At 44.9% G+C, this 25155-nt stretch overlaps 1 protein-coding gene across 2 annotated transcripts in view; it reads left to right on the top strand.

The window, feature by feature from the left end:
* Nucleotides 1-299: 299 nt before the first annotated feature.
* EPS8L1 (EPS8 like 1) overlaps nt 300-25155 on the top strand; it is a 36935-nt gene continuing 12079 nt past the window's right edge. Inside the window, exons 1-8 of one of the 2 annotated variants that reach the window (XM_030197875.1) lie at nt 300-579; nt 12755-12794; nt 14329-14372; nt 17757-17815; nt 18338-18499; nt 21813-21962; nt 22451-22533; nt 24047-24384. In XM_030197875.1, coding sequence (XP_030053735.1) covers nt 12778-12794; nt 14329-14372; nt 17757-17815; nt 18338-18499; nt 21813-21962; nt 22451-22533; nt 24047-24384 — 853 coding nt within the window. In that variant the 5' untranslated portion in view covers nt 300-579; nt 12755-12777. The remainder of the gene's footprint in view (nt 580-12754; nt 12795-14328; nt 14373-17756; nt 17816-18337; nt 18500-21812; nt 21963-22450; nt 22534-24046; nt 24385-25155) is intronic. The other variant, XM_030197876.1, reaches the window with a different exon arrangement.

Here is a 25155-nt window from a genome sequence, read left to right on the forward strand (position 1 = left end):
TCACAGCACCTCCTCCTCTTCCAGTACTGAGATTCTTAACGCATAGCTCTGCCAATGGACCTCATTCTGTTTTTCTAGAGTTTAGTCCCATAGTTTCATGCCTGTGTGTTTAAGTTGGAGCCTGTTCTTGTGTCTGATAATGTGTGCGTATAGTTATTGGCGTGTGTGTATGTGTGTTTGTTGGGGGGGTGGAAGAAATAAAGGAGTTGGAACCTGTCTGCCATGTTTATGTGTCTGATCATATTGTATAGAGCTGTTTCCGGTATTTCACTGCACTGCCTTTGAATTTGCTGCCAGTGTGACACCCTGCTTTCCAAACCCCTGTGGAATGTAAGTGTGAGGGTGTGTCCCCCCTCATGTGTACTTCTGTTTTTACAGCCTCTGCTCTAGTGCCTGCTCAGTCCAGGGAGGGATCGTTGGGGAGAGAGAGAGAGAGATCAGAAGCTCACCTGTAACACCCGGAGCCCTGCCAGAGCCCAGGAGAGAGCAGCGGGCGAAGAAATGTTCCTGCCAGCCCAAGCTTGACCATTAGACTCTGCTCAGTGGATCCTTTACTGGAGCTGTTCAGTTTTACCTGTTGTGAGTTTTCCTTTCTTCTGTCTTAAGCGGTTAAGAAAGTGGTTTTCTCGCTCTCCATGTTGCCAGAGGATGTGGTCAAGGTTAATTGCATAGCTGAGATTTAAGAAGTTTGGATTAGCCAGGTAGATCCGGGGATCGCCACCTTCTGGGAGCGAGACTCAGGAAACAGATCTCCACAGAAAGTCCAAGTGGCCTGGACTGGGCGCTGTCAGATACAGGATGCCAGGTTTGATGGACCCACCGTGGATTTCCCTTATGTTTATAATCTGTTAATGACTTTAAGGTGCCTGGTAATGGTCTCTGAGAGGAGCAGGGTTGCACCTGGGCAGAAATTCAGGCTCCCATGGGTGGTGCCTGGGAACAGAACCACCTCAGAGTCCCACAGATTGGGGCTGAGGAGAATGAAGTGGGGTATGATGCGCCCCCTTTCCCTGCTGCGTGACTGATCTGACAGCCTGGATCCGAGTGTCCGTCTCCCTAAAACTGATTTTTTTATGATGGGCGAACACTGCTGCCAGGGTGGTTCCTGCCTCTTTTCACTGCACAGGGTTTTCCCTGTGACATGATGGGTGGATGCACAGATGCCAAGGTACCCAGGCTTTTTGGCCAGTCCTGATTTTGAACAGACATCCCAAAGCAGTGCGGGGATTTGTCCTGCCTGATCCTGCGCATTGCAATCAGTACTGCAAGTCCCGTAATGCACTGGGACAGGGTAGTCAGAAATCCAGGACTGTCCCAAATCTCCAGCCTGGAACTGGGTAACTTGGCACCTCCATAGGTGGGATTTTGCAAAGATAGTTTCTGTAGGGATCCAAGGAGACAGGAACCTTGTCCGGGTCCACCCAAACACAGTCCAGTAGACTGAGAATTGTTGCTTATCTGAAGGAAGATTGGGAAACACCCTTTTAACCAAATCAGAGACATGCAAAGTACCTGAACAGAATTCATCAAGATCAGACATGTAGGTAGGAAGAGACTGGGGATCTGGGCAGGATTTTAGCTATACAGAGCTTGTGTTACTCCATGGGGAGCCCTGTGATTACCCCCCCCCCCCCCCCCCATACACACATACTCAGCTCTGTGGGTTGAGCTCCCCCAATATTGAACAAACTCCTCAAATGTGCCCAGAGAGAGGTAAGTTCCATTGTGGTTTGACTTCTGTGCCCCCAACAAATCTCGTTTCCCCTGCTATTTCCAGGGGAGCCCTGAAGAAACTCTGAGCCTAATTCTTAAAACCCAGTCTAGGCGAGAGGTAAACAGAAGGTTTTCTTATGGTTCACTTTAGGTACCTGAAATAAGACCTGTGCTACTGGTGCAAATTCAACCCCCCCCCCTTGCTTTTGTTTGCTTGCATGCATGCCAACCATTTACAGAGCTGTTAAGAGGGTTAGTTTAGGCCAGTCCTGGGTTTATGATAATCCTATCGTGATGCATTATGGAACCCACAGCACTGATTTCAATGGCTAGAATCAAGAACGACAAAGGCCAGACTGTGTTGGGATACGAGTTCAAAACCAGCACTGTTTAAAAAGTCTCATTTCTGGAACTGGGTGAGTTGGCAAATGCCACACTTAGAAAGGGGCAGTTGGAAAAACAGGCCTAGACTCAATGACCTGGATTCCTGCTGGTTACACTTACAATGATGACATATCGGCTGAGGTATGATACTCCCATCTTCTAGACCCCCACTGCTGGGCTAGTTCTGGCTTCTGCTGATGTGCTGCGTGGGGGGAGGGTAAGTCCGAGGGTTGTGTGTAGCAGCTTTGCCATGGGAGGATGTCTGCGCAACCTGGTCTTAGGCAGCTAGTTCCACTCTGCGTGACCTTGGGCTGTTTCCCAAACTCTGTCACGGCATGGCGAAGCTTTCCAGTTTGAGGAGAACGATTAATTTTTAACCATGTCTTCTTGGGTGCCTCTGGGGAGTGTAAAGTTTTGCATACCATCCATGAGGGTGATTTGGCTGGGAGGGGGGCCAGTGTGGGACACACTCATATACTCACGTTTCATTCACGTTTCACCTTGGTTTGCAGGAAGGAGATTAGGTAATTTTACCCTGGGATTAGTGGAGTATTGAAAGGAGGGAGAGGAGGGGTGCACTGAAAAGAACAGAGCCTAGACGGAAGGGTAAGGGCTAATAAGAGATCTGGAGAAAGAAATGGAGGGGCAGAGAGAGGGGCACTTGTCAAGAGACAGTAAAGAAATTGGGTATTTCTCAGACTGTAATAACTGAGGCTTTTAATGAGGCAGAGCGTACTTTCTATATCTCTGCATTATAATCTTCAGATGCAAATACAGCTCTATTATATCAGAGAGCAAAATAACCTGAGAATACAGTTTATAATATCAGAGGGCTATATATAAGGAGGAACTGAAATAAACCTGAAGAAAGGGCTCTATTATACCAGAGGGTGTAATAATTCTTAGATGACACAAAGCTATTCAAAGTTCTTAAAACACCTACACATTGTGAAAAATTGCAGGAAGACCTTGGGAAACTGGAAGACATGGCATCCAAATGGCAGATGAAATTTAATGTGGACAAATGCAAGTGATGCACATTGGAAAGAATCTGAACATAGTCACCTGATGCTTAGAGTCCACCTTGGGGGGGGGGGGGGGGTCAACACCCAAGAAAATGATCTAGGTGTCGTTGTAGACAATATGCTGAAATCTTCTGCCCAGTGTGCAGCAGCGGCCATAAAGCAAACAGGATGCTAGGAATTATTAAGAAAGGGATGGTAAATAAGACCAAGAACGTTATAATGGGATCCCCGCCAGCCAAGGTATTTGGAGTTGCGGCAGTGGGGAGGGTGGCAGCGGCAGCAATCCTGGGGGGCCCGACGGCACTGCCCTGGGACCGGCTCAGTTTCTCGGTGGCCCTGCGCCTCTGAAAGGGAGCAATTGAGGGAGCATGAAAAAGGGTGGGATAGACCAGAAGGATATCATCAGCATAAAAGTAGCTTGAAATACTGTTAGATTGTATGAAAGTTGCCCAGATGACTGAGAAAAAAAAGATTAAACAATAAGAGTGAGAAGATTGATCCCCTGGGGCCACCGCAATTCAGGTCACGTTGTTTGGAGATTGAGATTTGGGTTACGACTTGCAAGGAACGGTGGGACAAAAGGAGGTGAACCAGGTCTTCCAAGGGAGGACAGTCGGGCAAGGAAAAGTGAGTGACCATGAGATCCAAAGAGACGGCTAGTATTATTTTATGTCGATCAAGGTGGGAGTGTATTTTGCTGAGAAGTGTGGCAATTGTCTCAGCGCTAAAATGAGGGCGAAACCCTGGCTGGCAGGGGTGCAATGCCAGTATTTTTTCAGAAAAGGAGGGTAAGACTACGTCTATGCCATGAGGGATGAGTGGAAACTTGGGAGATATGATAAAGGCATGATATAAATGGACTGGAGGCGGATTCTTTCACTGGAATGGAAGCTCTGGAATGAGGGGCACAGGATGAAGGTGAAAGAAGAGAATAATCAGGAGTAATCTAAGGAAATATGTATTTGCAGAAAGTCTGTAGAAAGGCCACCTAGTGGAGGAAATAGAGTCAAGGGCTGTATCTGAATTCAAGAAATTATGGGACAAGTAAACAGGATCTCTGAGGGAGAGGAAGGGATTGTAGAGATTAGTAGTTGGGTGGATGGATAGACTGGATAGGCAGTATGGTCTTTGTGTCATTTTCTATTTTTCTATACAAGAGGATCTCGGAGGGAGTGGAAGGGATTGTGGAGATTAGTAGTTGGGCGGATGGACAGACTGGATAAACTGTATGGTCTTCATCTGTGTCATTTTCTATGTTTCTATGCATGAGGATCCCTAAGGGAGATGAAGGGATAATAGAGATTATTGGATGGTATGGATGGACAGACTGGATAGGTCATATGGTCTTTATCTGCCATAATTTTCTATCTATGTGTGATAACTCAAAAGATGGGACCATTATATGAGGAGATGTGATAATCCAAGAGAAAAGTGCGTTAGAGCAGGGCCTATGTCGTATGATTGACAACCTGAGACAGAGTGTGGTAATCTGAGGGATGTGCATATTTAAAATGCTTGTCAGCACACTTGAGAGAATGTCCTATATTATGTTAGAGGGTGTGTGATATTCCTGAGAGAGGAGTGTATCAAGGAGTATAATAACCCTGGGAAAGGGTTATCTTATAGAGAAACTGCAGCAGGGAGGTAACCATGCAGTGCTCTGGCTGGGAATCCACACCTGAGCAGGTAATTCCAGCCCAGCGGTATCCCAGCTGTTGTCACCCTGTGATGCAGTGAGGCCAGGATGCCACACTTGGCTTCCAGTGCAATGCATTCTGGGAACTGTAGACCTGACATTAATTATGATGTCATACCCCAGCTCCCACAATCTGACAAAGCCTCAATGATGTCATCACAATGCGACAGCTTGTTGCATTCTCTTTCTTAAAAGGGTGAGGCAAGGTGTGGTAGAAAATCACAGATTTACTAAACAAAATATGCATTTAAATAAGGAAGGCCTAAATTCCTTGAGTAGGGCCATGAGCTCCAGAGTACACCCAGTACCTGAATTTCTAAGGGGAAGCAGAGAAACTTAGAAAGTGATATCAGATAAGGTATTCAAGCAATCTGTCCATACAGACTTAGCAGGGATAAAAACACTTGTGAATGGCCGTTAATCTTTGCTCTGTGTTATACAGTGAGATAGGAGGGGTAGAAATGCCTGGGGATGGTCTTTATTCCCTGCATCGTGTGATATTGTAAGATAGAAGAGAGAAATGTGTAGGGATATAGTGAGATAAAAGGGATAGAAATGTCTGGGGATGGTTTTTACATAAGCACATAAGTATTGCCATACTGGGACAGACCACAGGTCCATCAAGCCCAGCATCCTGCTTCTAACAGTGGCCAATCCAGGTCACAAATACCTGGCAAGATCCCAAAAAAGTACAAAACATTTTATGCTGCTTATCCCAGAATTAAGCAGTGGATTCTCCCCATGTCCATTTTGGTAATGGTCTATGGACTTTGCCTTTAGGAAGCTGCCCAAACCTTTTTTTTAAACTCCGCTAAGCTAACCGCCTTTACCACATTCTCTAACAATGAGTTCCAGAGTTTAATTACATGTTGAGTGAAGAAACATTTTCTCCGATTCGCTGATCGTGTGATACAGTGAGATAGGGATAGAAATGTCGGGGGATGGTCTTTATTCCCTGCACTGTGTGATACAGTGAAGCATGATGGAATAGAAATGCACAGTGTTCTGTCAGAGTGATGAGTTTCTCTTATCTCTGAAAATTACACTAGATTTGGCTTGTGAAAACTATCGATCAGGTGCTAATCTTCCACATTAGTTTATTGTGCTGGAACATTAGTTGCCAGATAGCTTATCGAACATCTTGTTCCCCATTCCTCCTCAGTGCTTCAGCGTTATAATGTTGCTGTCCTGGAGGATGGAAGATTCCTCTTGTTAGATACTGTTGCAAAGTGACCTTTCAGCACCTCTTTCCCCAAAGAATCCGCCATGATTGTTGATGAGATTGACACTAGCTGGTCAGGTTGTTCACTGGTTCCCTTCGTAGTTTGACTGTTGATAATGACATGGTTGGATTTGCTCAGGTTAATTTTTGTCTCTCACTGATTGTAATGTTCCACAAAAGCGTTTCCTTCTCACCAAGGTCATTTAATCTGTTTATACAACATTTGGGGCTTATGATTGGCAACTTAGGGGGTTTACAAGGGTGAGCAAGTGCAAAGTGATGCATGTGGGAAAGAGGAACCCAAATTATAGCTATGTCATACAAGGTTCCACTTTAGGAGTCACCGACCAAGAAAGGGATCTCGGTATCGTTGTTGATGATACATTGAAACCCTCTGCTCAATGTGCTGCGGTGGCTAAGAAAGCAAATAGAATGTTAGGCATTATTAGGAAAGGAATGGAAAACAAATATGAGGACGTTATAATGCCTTTGTATCGCTCCATGGTGTGACCGCACCTCGAATATTGTGTTCAATTCTGGTCACCGCACCACAAAAAAGATATAGTGGAATTAGAAAAGGTACAGAGAAGGGCGATGGAAATGATAAAGGGGATGGGACGACTTCCCTATGAGGAAAGGCTAAAGCGGATTGGGCTCTTCAGCTTGGGGAAAAGGCGGCTGAGAGGAGATATGATAGAGGTCTATAAAATAATGAGTGGAGTGGAACGGGTAGACGTGAAGTGTCTGTTTACACTTTCCAAAAATACTAGGACTAGGGGGCATGCGATGAAGCTACAAAGTAGTAAATTTAATGCGAATCTGAAAAAATTTTTCTTCACTCAATGTGTAAGTAAACTCTGGAATTCTTTGCCACAGAATGTGGTAAAGGCAGTTAGCTTAGCGGGGTTTTAAAAAGGTATGGATCGCTTCCTAAAGGAAAAGTCCATAGACCTTAAATTGACTTGGGAAAATCCACTGCTTATTTCTGGGATAAGCACCATAAAATGTATTGAACTTTTTCAGGATCTTGCCAGGTACTTGTGACCTGGATTGGCCACTGTTTGAAACAGGATGCTGGGCTTGATAGACCTTTGGTTTGTCCCAGTGTGGCAATACTTATGTAGTTATGTACATTATTATTATGTGGATGGCATTCCAAGGAACCAGTGCTCAAAGCCGGGCACTAAAACCCACAACGTAAAACCCCAGAACACAACAGCGCAGAAAAACAGCTAAGCGATTCTCAGAAGAAGTCATATGCAAATGATCTGCACGCTTAATTTGCACTAACAAAAAGTAAGGCGAGGAACGCGCCTGACACATACGCACAAGGTTTTGTGACAAACACAGCTCTTTTGCGCACGCCCAGATAAAACCAGAAGAGCAAGCGCAACTTGGCGCTGTTCTGCGCTTTTAAATATGAGCCTTTCACAAATCGTTTGCACAACATTTTTGAAAAGCTGCTATTTAAAAGTAGGAAAAGAAGAGTCAATGTGTGCTTTCATTTTTGGTTTTGCTCTGACTCGCACCCATGCTGATTTCTCACTATATAAGTACATAAGTATTGCCATACTGGGAAAGACCAAATGTCCATCAAGCCCAGCATCCTGTTTCCAACCGTGGCCAATCCAGGTCACAAATACCTGGCAAGATCCCAAAAAAGTGCAAAACGTACTGCTTATCCCAGAAATAGTGGATTTTCTCCAGGTCCATTTAATAATGGTCTATGTACTTTTCCTTTAGGAAGCTGTCCAAACCTTTTTTAAACTCCGCTAAGCTAACCGCCTTTACCACATTCTCTGGCAACAAATTCCAGAGTTTAATTACACATTGAGTGAAGATAAATTTTCTCCGATTGGTTTTACATTTACTACATTGTAGCTTCATTGCATGCCCCCTAGTCCTAATATTTTTGGAAAGCGTAAACAGACGCTTCACATCTACCCGTTCAGCTCCACTCCACTATCCCAGCTGTGTCCAAGTATAAATTGTTCAAATTTTTCAAATTCAGTTCCAAATAGCACAAAAATGTTTCTTAGGGCCCTGTTTACTAAGCCGCGCTAACTTTTTAGCACGTGCTAAAAATTAGCTTGTGAACAATAGAGACACTCACTATATTCCTATGGGTATCTCTAGCATTAGTGCACGCTAATTTTTAGCACACGCTAAAAAGTTTGCGCACCTACAGTGTGGCTTGGTAAACTGGGCCCTTAAAGTCTTAAATATTTATTTAATACATTCCACTGATTTCAGGACATATTCTTTACTTTAACATATACATCTCTCTTCTGTAGAAAATGCTTTAAAACATTCAACAAAACATTCAACATTAACAAACACTTCTGTAGAAATTGCTTTAAAATGTTCAACAAAATGTTCGTTAACAAATGCATCTCTCTTCTGTAGAAATTGCTTTAAAATGTTCAACAAAATGTTCGTTAACAAATGCATCTCTCTTCTGTAGAAATTGCTTTAGAACATTCAACAAAACATTCAGCATTAACAAACACATCTCTCTTCTGTAGAAGTTGCTTTAAAACATTGAACAAAATGTTCAGCGTTAACAAACACATCTGTAGAAATTGCTTTAAAATGTTCAACAAAACGTTCGTTAACAAATGCATCTCTCTTCTGTAGAAATTGCTTTAAAACATTGAACAAACCGTTCAACGTTAACAAACACATCTGTAGAAATTGCTTTAAAATGTTCAACAAAACGTTCGTTAACAAACGCATCTCTCTTCTGTAGAAATTGCTTTAGAACGTTCAACAAAACATTCAACGTTAACAAACGCATCTCTCTTCCGTAGAAATTGCTTTAAAATGTTCAACAGTAAAATCTCATCAAACTTATCTTCACATTTTGCAGAATTATTTTCTGGCACGCGTAGGGGACACGCGCCAAAAATGAAATTACTGCCTGGCGGTAACTCGGAATTGGCATGCGTTTGGTGCACGTAGGCCTTAACGTGGCTTAGTAAAAGGACCCCTAAGTGAGCAGACATTGCAGACATCTTTCTGCAAAATTTAATTTATAATTACTGTTTATTTGGATTTTAATTTACAGATTCCAAATCAGATCAGCAGTAAATATAGCAAGTGCAAAAGTTTGCACATCCTTCCATTTGGTTCATTACTTTTAAAAATAGAAAGTTGTCAGTTAAGGCTGAAAAGCTTTAGTGACTCATTAGACCTGACTTAGGTGGAGACAGTTCCGTGGTTGACAAATACTCCGACCCTTTTAACCTTTCTGCTTGTGATTGTTGTTCTATGATCCACTCTCAGCAACCATGGGCTTCTGGAACCCTCTTTCCGAACCTTTGAAAATGATGATAATTTACTCTTACAACGTAGGGGAAAACTATTAGAAATCTGGAAATATTTCCAACTATCAATTTCAACTATCAGATATATTGTTAAGAAACGGAAGTTACGCAGAGCTGTTGAATTTAAGGCAAGGTCTGGAAGATCAAGACAAATCTCTGATAGAACCACTGTGAAAACCGGTCAGATCTGCAGAATAAAACCCCCAAATCCATACAAACGACCTGCTGAAAGGTTTGGCTGACTCTGGACTATTATCCACTGTAAAACATTGCTTAGACATTACACAACAGTGATCTCATTTCAGAAGGTATAAAGCAGGACTTATCATTCCTTTCCTGTGGGCAACTCCCAGCCAAGTCATTATTCAGGATCACCGCAATGAATGTACATGAGATAAATGCAAATCTATACCATGCATTTTCATTTATAAAAAAATACTGTCCCTACTAGAGACTGAATATCATCTGGGTCATGTTTAAATTTGTACCATGTAAAAGTGATGGCAGCTTCTGTTAACTTAGGGATTCACTGAAACACAGAATTTGATCACGATGAACAATCAATGTGGAGGACAGCAAGAACTACAAAATGCAGATGTCAGTCATAAGGTAGGGGTTCCCAACCCAGTCCTTGGGACGCACCCAGGTTTTCAGGATATCCACAATGAATGTGCAGAGAGAAATTTGCAGGCAGGACCTCCATTGCATGCAAATCTCTCTCATGCCATATTCATGGTGGATATCCAAAAAACTTGACTGGCTGGATGTGTCCGAGAACTGAGCTGAGAACTCCTGGTGTACACAACGTTAGAAGCAGGCTAGTAAAATAAAGCAAACATTTTAACGCAAGGCAAATGTTTAACAGAATTTATAATCCCATATAATTTCACACTGATATCTCGGCCAAAGGCCTCGGTAAAAAGAAAAAGCCCTAACCTGGCATCTGGAACTCTAAAAATCCTTGTCCCTGTCTTGGCAGTGAAGGCAGGACCTCCCAGCCCCTGGAACCAGCCACAGAAAAGGCTGGCTTGCAGGCAGCAGCCATAAATCTGAAATGGAATCCTTTGGGCTACTGGTAACCAGTGCAATGTTTTTAATACTGGGGTACTTCTTTCTTGAATGATGCAGTCTGTTATCCTGCAGAGTTTTGAGTGATCTTAGGCCTAAGATTTTGGACCCCAGGGAGACACATATATACCAAGTCGCAATAATCAAGAGTGTTTAAAGCCACAGCTTGCAAATTAGTTCTTAGATCAGCAGACCACAGCAGATATTTAAGGTGACACACAAGTCATGATTTATAAACAAGTGGGGAAAGCATGCACAGCAGCATGGCTCATGGAATTCTTTCCATCCTCTCTGTGTATATTTGAGTCGTTTCTGTGTGTGTGTCTGACCTGGGAGGCAGTTTGACAGGTGTAAGTTTAAAACCCTTCTGGGTAACTTGGCAGCTCTATATGTGTGCATGATCTATGACCAGGACAGTAGAGAAGACAGGAGAAGCAGTTGGAAAGGAGCAATTTCATAACTGCTATATTTTGGTGTATCAGTGTTTCTATGCTGCAGAAGCTGGAACTGCTTCTTCCAGAGAAATAAATTTAATAGGAATCAGAGAAAATTTTTCTTCACTCAACGTGTAATTAAACTCTGGAATTCGTTGCCAGAGAATGTGGTAAAGGCAGTTAGCTTAGCGGGGTTTAAAAAAGGTCTGGACGGCTTCCTAAAGGAAAAGTCCATAGACCATTACTAAATTGACTTGGGGAAAATCTACTGCTTATTTCTGGGATAAGCAGCATAAAATGTATTGAACTTTTTCGGGATCTTGCCAGGCATTTGTGACCTGGCCAATGTTGGAAACAGGATGCTGGGCTTGATGGACCTTTGGTCTGTCCCAATTTGGCAATACTTATGTATTTATATTGTTTTTTTCCCTCTGGAACCCAAGGTCCAAGCTGGTCCATTTTCAAACCTGATGTATCTTTTTACTGGATTTTCCTCCCAAGTGAAATGTACTTCTTTCTGTTACATTTTCAAAGAGTTATCTCCCCCACCCCCACCAAGCAGACAGATGGGCATTGTAATTTCATTTTCAATATTTCTTGGAAAAAAAAAAAACTGATATAATTGATACATGTACTTGAATCTTTAATGGTAGATTGGGCAATCAGTTGAATCCCCAAATTGCAGAAGATGGTTGAGCATTACATCGCTCCATCCCCTCCCTTCACTGCTGGCAGATCTGTAGGAGATGGAAGGAGACCTGGCCATGTTGTCTCCATTTTATTCAGATTCAAAACCAGTCTGTTCTAAGCCATGAAATCATGGACGTCACCTGGATGGCAACTTAACAAACTGGATATTGACTCAGACACATCAAAGGGGATTAAGACATTTAAAACTGTAGTTTCTGTGACAATAGCAGGGCTGCCAGGAGCTAAAGGCAAATATTGGACAACACTGCATATAGGGTGGAACAGAAGTCAGTTTTGGGGTGGGCCAATGGGTAGGTTGGGTGGCAAGCATTTCCTCTGACTGCTCCTCCACCAAACTTTAAAGTTAAATACCTTAGCTGGTGGGGATCCCCAAACCCTGCCAGTTGATGACATCAGCAGTCTGCGGAAGTTGCGAACTGCCATCAAAAATTGCAGCAGTCCACACCATTGATGCCGGCCCCCAATTCTTATGCATGAACTGAGCATGTATGGGGTGACAGCATCGGCGGATCCAAGTGCTGACTGCCATGGCTTTCAAAAGGGGTTTGCAACTTTGGTGAGCTGTTGATTTCTTCTATTGGCAGGTCTGGGGATGCCTGCCAACTACGCCAACAACTGCTGGGTGGGGCCAAGGCAGAAGGAAACCTCTCAGATCTACTTGTGGCTCCACCCCTGGGGTGGAATCCTATGAAACCCCACAAACAATATGATCTCCAACAAGAATAGTCTCTACTCTATTTCTAAGGAAATCAAAAATAACAGGCCGAAGACATCAAGCATGACTAAATGCATTGACTTATGACTATCCAGATTGCATCGCAAGGTACCCAAGACCGAGACATGAAAAATCTCAGTACTGTGACCGTCACGAAAGACATATCGGAAGGAATCTATCATTTGGAGTGTCGAAATGGAATAGAAATGCAATTTTCAATTAAATAGAGAGTACAGAAACACCTGAGGATGTTCTTTATTCCCTGCACCATGTGATCCAGTGAGATAGATGCAATAGAAATGGCTGGAGAAAAGGAAGTCTCCAGGGAATACACACAAGAGGGGCTGGGACGGGACAGGACTCCCTATAACATCCTTGAGGGGGACCGAGAGACAGGAAGAGGGGGAGTATTCTGGGATACACTATGTTATGAGTGATTGGTTCTTTTCTGTCTTTTTAGGGTGAAGACTTTTGGGCTGAAGGATGAGTTCACCAGCTGTGTAGGTTCTGATTTTGTACATACAGGTTTATGAAGAAGTTTCTGGAAGTCTCTCTTTCCCCCTGTCCACTTTTTCTCTCTTTCTCCCTCTTCTGCTCCCTTTCCCTCCCCCATGCCTTCCTCTGTCCAATCCTCTGAATTTCTCAGCCCTCTCTTAACCTCCTCCACCCCTCCCCGCCGACCCCCTTCCAGCTCTTTTTATCTCCCCGCTCTCTCCTCTTTCTAATCCTCTCAGCCCTCATCTCACCGCCTCCACCCCTCTTTCTGTATCTCCCCTGCCCTCCCCTCTCTCACCGCTCCTCCTCTGCTAGGATCCACCCAGAGATCAGGTTAATAAACTGAAGGGAGATTAATAAACTGTGGTTTCCCTCTCACTGCCGTCTCGGGGAAGGGTGGATACACACTACAGATCCCTGAACTCTGCTACTAAATGTTTTGGCACAGCTGTGCATATTTACAGAACTTTTCTCGGTGTCACTACAGTCCCTGGGGAAGAAGGGTCACGTCTGCAGATCCCCCACAGTGAGAAAACCGGGGTAAGAGGGGTGAGCCAGCTCCTAACTGGGAGTCATGGATCCAGGCTGGCCAGTAGGGTCCTGGAACTGACACCTGCATTCCTTCATGGCTTCTTTCCCTCTCTTCCCTTATATTTGGGATTTCTCCTGGCCAGATTGTGTGTATGTAGCCATGACATGTGCTTACCACACCAAAAAAGTGCTTTAGCGTGGGGCATGCTCAGGTGTCCCGTGGTAATTTTGGGATCGGTTTATGCTACCCACTTACTAGCGTTGGGGGTGGGTCTGGGAATGGAATGCGGTGTGTTCTGTGCTAATCGGTTAATGCAGCTACATTGCTGTACGTTAACTAATTAACGTGTGGTTAGCGTGTTGAGCCCTTACCACCTACAAAATTGGTGACGGCAGGGACTCACATGCAAGTAGGAAGATTAGCACTTGGCCGTTAATACTGCAAATAAAATAATTGGCTATTTTACCCCTGCGGGAAAGATGACAGCACACAGCTATGACCCACTAAGGTATTTTTTTTACTGCAGTTGGGTGAAAGGGTCCCTAAGACATTAAGAGGATCATTTCTATAACAGGGGTGACCCCTATAGGTGCTGCTTGTAAGCCAAAGCCATAAATAAAGGTAGACGCCCACTTTTTTTAATGGTATTGGAAATGATCAAAAATGTACATCCATTAAGGCACGATCTCCAATATCCACCCTGTGCGATCTGCCTAAACTCTGCTCTTGCAGATGCCCACTAGCAACCTACGCCATACTGGTTCAAACCATGGCACATATTTGATTGGATTTCATTACTTCATACACCGCTTGGCGCGTCCATGACATTAAAGTGGATTACAATACTCTTCTGCTAGTCGGTATTCTGTAAGTAGTTGTTTAAATGCTACAGAATTGCGCCATTTACACACTTCCTTATAGAATTCCTCTCAAAATGCAAACAAAAAAATAAATACACAGATTTGCTGGGTAATAATAAACTCTCTCCCTCTCTCTCCCTCCTACAGCAGCCTCAATGGCGTGGCAAAGCCGAGCGCACAGTCAATATACGGTAAGTCTCCCCTCTTCCCCCGGATACAGGCAGATCGGGGGAGGTGCTGTCGAGAATGATTCAGTTGTGCTGGGTGTGGGGAAGCTCAGAGCTCCTGCAGTCTCAGTCCTTCCCAGCAGGAGGCACTGTATGGAATAGTGCAGGAGGACTGGCTGTGGCAGGGTGATCGCAGCTCCTGTCATCCCAGCCTCTCCCAGCAGGGTGCACTGTAGAGAATGGTGTACTGTGATCTACTTTTCACTCCAGGGCTGGCTGCAGACTCACTTTCGTGCTTCCCTCCTCTAATGCCTGGCCTGACACCCCCATGCCCCAGTGCTGTACCCCAATATCTTTCACCCTACAAAGGGGGGAGGGTAGTCCACATCCTTGCCCTGGGTCTGCACTGGGAAGTGGGTACTCTTCAAGTGACCAGGCACATGTTCAGGCATGCAGTAGCCCATGTTCCATCCTTGCAGAGCAGTTTGCCCCGGGAAGTGCCTCAGAGTCCCAGCTGCAGAGAAAGCGTCTCACGGGACGGCCGTGCTACCTTACTATTGCATGTGGGTCTCGGACATCCAGGTCATGTCGGGTCCTTCGCAGTCTGTATGGCATGGGCACTGTAATTAAACTCTGGAATTTGTTGCCAGAGAATGAGGTAAAGGCGGTTAGCTTAGCAGAGTTTTAAAAAGGTTTGGCCGGCTTCCTAAAGGAAAAGTCCATAGACCGTTATTAAATGGACTTGGGGAAAATCCACTGTTTCTGGAATAAGCAGTATAAAATGTTTTGTACTTTTTTGGGATCTTGCCAGGTATTTGTGACCTGGATTGGCCACTGTTGGAAACAGAATGCTGGGCTTGATGGACCTTTGGTCTTTCCCAATATGGCAATACTTATGTACTTATGACTCACTGTGGGGATAATTTCATAACAGGACACCTGTGTGGAAAGTCCAAAAAAAGGTGTTGGTAAAAAAATTTAAAAAACCCAGCCCCCAAACCAACTCCAACAGGGTACAAATTCCCACCTGCCCTGAATAAAGGGTCACTGTGTTCGGTTATTCTATGAACAGATGAACCTCTTCTATAAAAGCACAAAAAAACTTGGGTGTGGAATTACAACAATCCCTAAAGATAAGCCAAAACTAAGTAATCCACTCAATATAATAACAACAAGCATGCACACAGTTAAATGTCCCTCCAAAAGAACAATTTTCTAAAGCGTTGCTCTTGACGGAATTGTGCCCGTGTCATTACCGGAGTCAGGCAGTTTGAGGTGGCTGGTGGATTTCGCAGGGATTCGGGGCAGTTTGTGGCAGGTTTGGCTGCACAGCGATACTTTTCCTGTGCAGGAAGGAAGAGCTGACTTTTTACTGTCATTTTTTAATATTATTATTATATACAAAAATACTACTAGCAGCTCTGTTTTAGCATCAATAATTCAACTATAGCAAGCAAAACCTCTTTGTTGTTAATTCAAATATCAAAAGCACTTATCTTTGAAAGGCACTTGGACTTCTAGTGCTATTTTTGTATAATGAACATTGGATGTTGAAAGACTGAACAATAATCATTTAAAAAACGACAGTAAAAATAGATATGTTTTGGGGTTTTTTGGAAGGTTTTTGCCAGTGATGAAGAGTAAAACGTTAGATCATTTCAGCTCTTTAAATCTGGAGGAAATATTTTTTCACTCGACAAATAGTTAGTCTCTGGAACTCTTTGCCGGAAGAGGTGGGTAACAGCAGTTAGTGTATCTGGGTTTAAAAAAGGTTTGGACAAATTCCTGGAGGAAAAGTCCATATAGACTGCTATTGAGACAGACATGGGAAGCAACTGCTTGCCCTGAGATTTGTAGCATGGAATGTTGCAACTCTTTAGGGTTCCAGAATGTTGCTATTCTTTGAGATTCTTTGTGGAATCTTGTTACTCTTTGAGATCCTTCGTGGAATCTTGCTATTTGTTATGATTCTGGAATTTTGTTACTCTTTGATATCCTTCATGGAATCTTGCTATTCGTTATGATTCCAGAATCTTGCTGTTCTTTGAGTTCCTTCATGGAATCTTGCTATTCGTTATGATTCCAGAATCTTGCTACTCTTTGGGATTCTGGAATCTTGTTACTCTTTTTGGTTCTGGAATGTTGCTACCGTTTGAGATTCTTCATGGAATCTTGTTACTCTTTGAGATTCTTCATGGAATCTTGTTACTTTTTGAGAGCCTTCATGGAATCTTGCTATTCGTTATGATTCTGGAATCTTGTTACTCTTTGGGGTTCTGGAATGTTGCCACGATTTGGGTTTCAGCCAGGTACTTGTGACCTGGCTTGGCCACTGTTTGGAAAACAGGATACTGGGCTAGATGGACCATTGGTCTGACCCAGTATGGCTACTTTTATGTAATGGAGCTCTTTGAGGCTTTTCCTTCCTTTTTTACATAACTATTATACGATTATATTGAGTAGCCTAATCTATAAAATTAATAATGCATACACTGCAACGTCACCCCTGAGCTGCCCAACTGCGTGCCCATTTATCTGTCTATAAGGCGTTTCTGCGATCGTGCAGTTCTGCAAAGCACTGTTCTACAAGGAAGAGGGGCGTTACACACATGGAAAAAGCTTGATCAACATCTTGTCTCTCTCTCTCTCTCTCTCTCTCTCTCTCACTGATGGATGTGACCTACACTTGAAGCAAGTTAAACCCACTCCACCCCACACCTCACCCATCCAGTCTAACCAGCCCAGGCAGCCAGATTTCAAACCAGAAAGTCAGCTTTTCCTTCCTGCACAGGAAAACTATCCCTGTGCTGCCAAACCTGCCACAAACTGCCCCAAATCCCTGCGAAACCCAACAGTCATCCCAAACTGCCCGACTCTGGTAACAACACTGATGTGCACAATTCCGTTGGGAGCAACGCTTTAGAAATTGGTATTTTGGAGGGACATTTAAAAAGGGACATTTAACTGCGTGCATGCTTATTGCACTTAGAAAATAGCCCAAACACTCAAAGGTTACTTGTTCAAACAGGATTTTAACTGCCTAAAGAGTTTGAGGTACTAAAAGATTTGCCTCATTTTTTGGGAGAGCAGGAGGTGTGGGTACAAGTCCCAGGAATTAGGGAAGGAGGAGAAGAATTGCACAGGGATACTGGTGCGCCCCCTATTCCCAGGGGAAGAAGACAGGGACAAGGGGGTCTGTGGAGACAGGGTGGCATGGGACAGGAAGATTGCATCTGTAGGGGGGCAGTGCCCTTCTTACAGATCTCCTGCGGGTCACTGGAAGTCTCCCTGAGAATGTACTGTGAAGACCAGACATGAATGGGGACAGTGGTAATGGGGGTCTGGGGTGGTCTGGGACTCTGGTCCTGTACCCAGCACTCACTGTATCTTTGTTTCCTGATCCTACAGCACAGAGGAAGAGATATTCCAACTTTGTCATGGCTGACGTCTCACAGTACCAAGTCAATGTAAGTGTCCTAGTGGATGCCCCGAGGCAAACATTTTTCAGCACACTGTGTACCAATAACAGCTCACGTTAATAAGGATCTACAGTCAGATTAAATTGGCAGGAAATTGAACACACGGTGCCGGAGCCAGAGTGTTCCCAAAGGAATCCCACATAATAGCAGGGCTTTTTTTGAGGGGGTCCTTGGGGCTACTGAGTACCGGCACATTTTCCATTGTCTGCTAAAATTGACCCATGGTCCCCAAGTTAAATGAAAGAGCTCAGGCTCTACACACCAATTCTGCCTTGTCGTAAATTCTGTGACTGGTTGCAGGGTGGGTCCCTCAGTGATCACCCCACCTCTGAAAGGTAGCCTGGCATATGAGTACCGGCACTTTTTTGTGTATCAGCTCGTTCGCGTGGGAATATCTTTTGGGGTCTCTCTAAGTGACCAAGCTGTTCTCTCCCAGAGTTCCTCTGCATGACCCATATGATCCCTCTCGAAGACTATCTCTTGGAGTGATCTGGCCTGTTCTTTCCACAGCACCTGGTGAGCCTCACCATTGACGAAGATGACGATGTCCACACCGTGGAAGACGCCATCCGAAAGTTGTCAGCGATAGATGCCAAGGGAAAGATCTGGACCCAGGAGATGCTTCTACAAGTCAGCGGCAGCTCTGTCAAACTCCTAGATGTGGAGACTAAGGTGAGAGGAGCGGAGTCACCAAGCTTCACTCACACAGACCCGACGCATGAACACACTCGCCTACGGACACATGCACAGATGTTGATCACCATGTGGACTTGCTACTGACCGTGTGGGAACCTGGGTTGGAGATGGCAGCCATTGGGGTGACCTGATGGTGGAGGTGGTGGAGGTTGGACCTGTGGCAGATTGTGGTCATGCTTGTGGGTGGATATGGAGGGTATGTGGAGGTGTGGAGGGTTCAGATAGAAGGCTGGGGGAGAGGGGGGGACTTGGTGTTGAATTGTGGGAATTTACACACTCAAACTGGACATGTTTCATCTGAGTAGACTTGAGGAATGAGTTACTATCTAATGTGTACTCATACCTGCACACCCAGAAGCACATTCCCCCTGTGCACACATAATACCCTGAGCCCAGCCTCCATCTCTCTCAGCCGTCTCTTCTCCAAGCTGAGGAGCCCTAACCTCTTTAGCCTTTCCTCATACAAGAGGAGTTCCATCCCCTTTAGCATTTTGGTCGCTCTTCTTTGAACCTTTTCTAATTCCGCTATATCTTTTTTGAGATATAGCGACCAGAACTGAACGCAATACTCAAGGTGCGGTCGCACCATGGAGCAATACAAAGGCATTGTAATATTTTTGGTCTTATCTTCCGTCCCTCTCCTAATAATTCCTAGCATCCTGTTTGCTTTTTTGTCCACCGCCGCACACTGAGCAGAAGATTTCATCAAGCAATGAAATTAAATTTAAACTATTTACGACTCCTGCCCTCTTTTTACTTCCTGTAGTATTTTTATCCCTTGCACTTCTGCATTTAGCTGAAGTCTGCTCTGGAATTTTCAGTCCCCGCAATCTCTTTGTTTTGCTGAAGTCTCCTCTGGTATTTTTAGCCCCTGCACTCTGTGCATTTTACTGGACTGTCCTCTGGTATTTTCAGTCCCTGTGCTCTCTGCATTTTGCTGGAGTCTCCAGAGGTATTTTCAGTCCCTGTGCTCTCTGCATTTTGCTGGAGTCTCCAGAGGTATTTTCAGTCCCTGTGCTCTGTACATTTTGCTGGAGTCTCTGCTGGTATTTTCAGTCCCTGTAACCTGTGCATTTTGCTGGAGTCTCTGCTGGTATTTTCAGTCCCTGTAACCTCTGCATTTTGCTGGAGTCTCCTCCGGTATTTTCAGTCCCTGTAACCTCTGCATTTTGCTGGAGTCTCCTCAGGTATTTTCAGTCCCTGTAACCTCTGCATTTTGCTGGAGTCTTCTCAGGTATTTTCAGTCCCTGTAACCTCTGCATTTTGCTGGAGTCTGTGCTGGTATTTTCAGTCCCTGTAACCTCTGCATTTTGCTGGAGTTTCCGCTGGTATTTTCAGTCCCTGTAACCTCTGCATTTTACTGGAGTCTCCACTGGTATTTTCAGTCCCTGTAACCTCTGCATTTTGCTGGAGTCTCCTCAGGTATTTTCAGTCCCTGTAACCTTTGCATTTTGCTGGAGTCTCCGCTGGTATTTTCAGTCCCTGTAACCTCTGCATTTTGCTGGAGTCTCCGCTGGTATTTTCAGTCCCTGTAACCTCTGCATTTTGCTGGAGTCTCCACTGGTATTTTCAGTCCCTGTAACCTCTGCATTTTGCTGGAGTCTCCACTGGTATTTTCAGTCCCTGTAACCTCTGCATTTTGCTGGAGTTTCTGCTGGTATTTTCAGTCCCTGTAACCTCTGCATTTTGCTGGAGTTTCCGCTGGTATTTTCAGTCCCTGTAACCTCTGCATTTTGCTGGAGTCTGTGCTGGTATTTTCAGTCCCTGTAACCTCTGCATTTTGCTGGAGTCTGTGCTGCTATTTTCAGTCCCTGTAACCTCTGCATTTTGCTGGAGTCTGTGCTGGTATTTTCAGTCCCTGTAACCTCTGCATTTTGCTGGAGTCTCCGCTGGTATTTTCAGTCCCTGTAACCTCTGCATTTTGCTGGAGTTTCCGCTGGTATTTTCAGTCCCTGTAACCTCTGCATTTTACTGGAGTCTGTGCTGGTATTTTCAGTCCCTGTAACCTCTGCATTTTGCTGGAGTCTGTGCTGCTATTTTCAGTCCCTGTAACCTCTGCATTTTGCTGGAGTCTCCGCTGGTATTTTCAGTCCCTGTAACCTCTGCATTTTGCTGGAGTCTCCGCTGGTATTTTCAGTCCCTGTAACCTCTGCATTTTGCTGGAGTTTCCGCTGGTATTTTCAGTCCCTGTAACCTCTGCATTTTACTGGAGTCTCTGCTGGTATTTTCAGTCCCTGTAACCTCTGCATTTTGCTGGAGTCTGCGCTGGTATTTTCAGTCCCTGTAACCTCTGCATTTTGCTGGAGTCTGTGCTGGTATTTTCAGTCCCTGTAACCTCTGCATTTTGCCGGAGTCTCCTCAGGTATTTTCAGTCCCTGTAACCTCTGCATTTTGCTGGAGTCTGTGCTGGTATTTTCAGTCCCTGTAACCTCTGCATTTTGCTGGAGTCTCCGCTGGTATTTTCAGTCCCTGTAACCTCTGCATTTTGCTGGAGTGTCCGCTGGTATTTTCAGTCCCTGTAACCTCTGCATTTTACTGGAGTCTCTGCTGGTATTTTCAGTCCCTGTAACCTCTGCATTTTGCTGGAGTCTGCGCTGGTATTTTCAGTCCCTGTAACCTCTGCATTTTGCTGGAGTCTGCGCTGGTATTTTCAGTCCCTGTAACCTCTACATTTTGCTGGAGTCTGTGCTGGTATTTTCAGTCCCTGTAACCTCTGCATTTTGCTGGAGTCTGTGCTGGTATTTTCAGTCCCTGTAACCGCTACATTTTGCTGGAGTCTCCTCAGGTATTTTCAGTCCCTGTAACCTCTGCATTTTGCTGGAGTCTGTGCTGGTATTTTCAGTCCCTGTAACCTCCGCATTTCGCTGTAGTCTCTGCTGGTATTTTCAATCCCTGTGCTCTCTGCATTTTGCAAGAGTCTCCTCTGATGTTTTCAACCGCTGCTAATAGTGCATCTCCCTGCATTCTTTCTACTTCCAGAGAATCCATCCTCCTTGCCTCTGTTATGATATTTTTAGTCAGATTCATGCTGGCCAGCAAAGAAGCTGTGAGATCCACCCTGGAGGGGGCACAGCTGTAGACTGGTTTTCTGAGACTTGGATGCTGGGAACACTGTTGTTATTGTGGTTAGATATAACACTTTCCCTCTCTCTGTGGTGCTGCTGAGTCAGTTTGGTCTGAGCTGTACCTGGGCTCTGCTGCCCTCTGCTGGCAGAGTTGGATGTGAGGTTTGGATTTTCCACTACTGTTGTAGGTCTTACCTTCGTTTTCCTTTTTTCCTGCCATCCAGGAAGAGCTGGAGAATTACCAGCTGACAGCAATCAAGCGCTGTGACACGGTGGTACCCGAGAGGCACTCCCACTCCCTGCTGCTGCTTGTCTGCCAGGATACGTACCAGCCCAACCCTGATGTTCACTTCTTTCAGTGCCAGCAAGTCGGGGTGAGAGGGGGAAAAGGGAGGCGGGGAGGAGGCAGGGGTGAGGAGAAACTTCAGTGATTAAGAGATGGAAATGTTTGAGGAGGGGAAGGGCAAAAAACAAAAACCCCACTGTGAATTCAGAGGTTATCTGGAGGCCTCACCCCACCTGCAGGCAGAGGGTGTATGGAAACCCCCAATTATTCCCAGAGGGTGTGTAGAGACCCCCCTCAGCCCCCAAGGGGCATATAGAGATCCCTCTGAGCCCCTAGAGGGAGTATGGAGACTGTGGTAATTCCCAGAAGGGGTGTGGAAACCCATCATAGGGAATTTGGAGACCCCTTTCAGCTCATAGGAAGTTTGTAGAACCATATATAATTCCCAGAGGGCATGTGGGAAGTCAGGGACCCCTCCTAGATTTCAGTGGGTGTCTGGGAACCCTTCGCCTCAGATTTCCATGTCTTTTTTTTTATATTTATTTATTTATTTATTTATTTATTGCCCTGTTTCAGGCGGAACTGATCAAAGAGGACATTGGCAGTGCTGTGTCTGATTTTAAGAATGGGGAGAAAGTAAAGAGACCAGAAGCACTGAGGTGAGAGCTGCGTAACTGGCACTGGGGGTGTCTCTGTCCCCTCAGGTGTCTCCCTAAATGAAAGCACCCTCATGCCTTTCACCAGGATGTTGTGGTACTGCCTGCGCCAGTTAAGATGGAAAATGACACAGATAAAGGCCATACGGCCTATCCAGTCTGTCCATCCACACCAACTATCAGTCTCTACTGTCTGTTCCTCTCCGTCAGGGATCCTCTGTGCATAGAAACATAGAAAATTAGAAGAATAAAGACAATATGGCCTATCCAGTCTGTCCATTTGCCCAACTACTAATCTGTATAATCCCTTCCTCTCCCTCAGAGATCCTCTGTAGATAGAAACAGAGAAAATAACACAAAGACCATATGACCTATCCATTGAGGGTGGAGTGTCTATCTGATATACCTGTGGACAGAGAATGGTCCACATTTAAATCTACTTCAGTTCAGGAGTTACGGTCTATTGTTAAAAAAATAAGGATCCTTAAGTTTCTTAAACTGGTAAACTGGTTAGTTTATTGGGTTGAGTTGGTTTACAACATCTACGGGTGATATTGTTTTAACTCCAGTCTTGCTGGTTCAGACACCACAGATTGTGATTTTTGACCCATTGCAAGTAAATCTTTCTTTACCAAATTGGTTGAATTTGTGGCAAGTTCTGAATTATCCAAGTTCATGCAGAGAGTAAATTTACCTTGAGTCTCAACATGGCTTTAGGAAATATCGTAGTACAGAGAACCCTCTTTATTATGTTTAATAACTGAAGTTAGGAATATATTAAGCAGTGGTAGAGACATGATGTTATTACAATTTAATGTATCTGGTGTCTTTGACACGGTCAATCATAATAAGTTACACCGAGTGTCCAATTAATCACTTTCACCTTATTAAAAACAGGAGAGGAAAAGGCCTCAGGAGTCCGCAGACATAAATTTCAATCACTGGCCATAAACACCTCCCCACTATATATACACTCAATTTTTATTCTGTATCAGTCTACTCCTTTTTTTATTTCCTATTTTTCTATTTGTCAAAATCATAAAAGTAGAACAGTTATGTCACTGACTGTTCTTTTCGCACTTCCCAACGAGGCTTTATCAGGTGTATTTTGTGGCCGATGACTGAAATTTATGTCTGCAGGGCGCTGTATGAACATTTCGGATTATTCTCCTTTTATTGATTGTAAGTCACCTTAAGCTCATCACATATGAATACACCCAAGTCCCGCTCCTGTTTCACGCTCAGAAGTACTTCACCCCTAAACTGTGCCGCTCCCTGGGGGTTCTCATACCCGTAATGCATCGCCCTGCACTCTAGAAAGCGACCCAGGCCTAAGGAACTCAGTGACTCAGACCAAGAAACGGAAAACCCCAAAATCAAACGATTGTCCCTCAGCATCCTTTCACTGCTAATGAACCGTAGAGACCCAAAAATGATTTTCTACTGACATATATTTCTCTTTGTCTGTTTTCTTTGCTTTTTCTCTTCCCCCCCCCCCCCCCCCCCCTTTGGAAAGATTGAACAAGGAGGTAATCGAACAGAATAGCGTCCCCTCCCGGTTGTCTCCTATGTTGGTCCCAGGCACTGTGCCTTTCTCATACAGTCCGTACACTCAGCGGCGAACACTCGTAGCTCAGTCCACTGACCCTCAGGCTATTCTGGAGAGAGATGCCTTACGCCGACCCCCCGTCTATGCCACAATTGGAGCCAAGTCCCAGCAATCGGAGCAGACGCCTCAGGTCGCAGTGAGTGGGACCCTACAGACGGAGCAGACCCCTGCGAGCCCCAGGAGAGCTCAGAATAGCCATCAGCTGGAGCAGAGGCAAGAGGAGGTGAACCTGGACCAGACGACTGGTGAGTGAGGGAGACGGGGAAGAGAAGGGCTTTTGTCAGCAAGAGGTGGGAAACTGAAGAAGGAGAGAGAGAGATTAAGAGGAAACGGAGAAGAGGAAAAGTGATAGAGAACTGGAGACATGGGGTGGGTAGATGTTATGGCACTAGGGAGTCAACACAGGGCACGGTGTATACAGATGTTGGCTTGAGATTGAGTTACATTGGTGGGAGGGTTTCTGGAGGTCATAGGGTGAGGGGGAGTGAGCACTGGCAGTGTGGCATATACAGATGTTGGAGTGCGAGTGAGCGAACACTGGACGTATGGTACATACAGATGTTGGGATAAGGAGAGTGAGCACTGGTGAGGGGAGTGAGCACTGCCTATCATGGTGCATACAGATGTTGGGATGAGGGGAGTGAGCACAGGCAGTGTGGTGTATACAGATGTTGGGGTGAGGAGAGTGAGCACAGGCAGTGTGGTGCTTACAGATGTTTGGGTGGGGAAGTGAGCACTGGCAGTGTGGAGCATGCAGATGTTGGGTGAGGGGAGTGAGCATAGGCAGTGTGGTGCATACAGATGTTTGGGTGGGGGAAGTGAACACTTGCCTGGTGCATACAGATGTTTGGGTGGGGGAAGTGAGCACTTGCCTGGTGCATACAGATGTTGGGTGAGGGGAGTGAGCACTGGCAGTGTAATGCATACAGATGTTGGGGTGAGGGCGAGTCAGCACAGGCAGTGTGGTGCATACAGATGGAGTGAGGGGGAGGCAGCACAGGCAGCGTGGTGCATAC

The sequence above is a fragment of the Microcaecilia unicolor genome, chromosome 3 (genome assembly GCF_901765095.1).
Source record: "Microcaecilia unicolor chromosome 3, aMicUni1.1, whole genome shotgun sequence".
NCBI classification, from domain to species: Eukaryota; Metazoa; Chordata; class Amphibia; order Gymnophiona; family Siphonopidae; genus Microcaecilia; species Microcaecilia unicolor.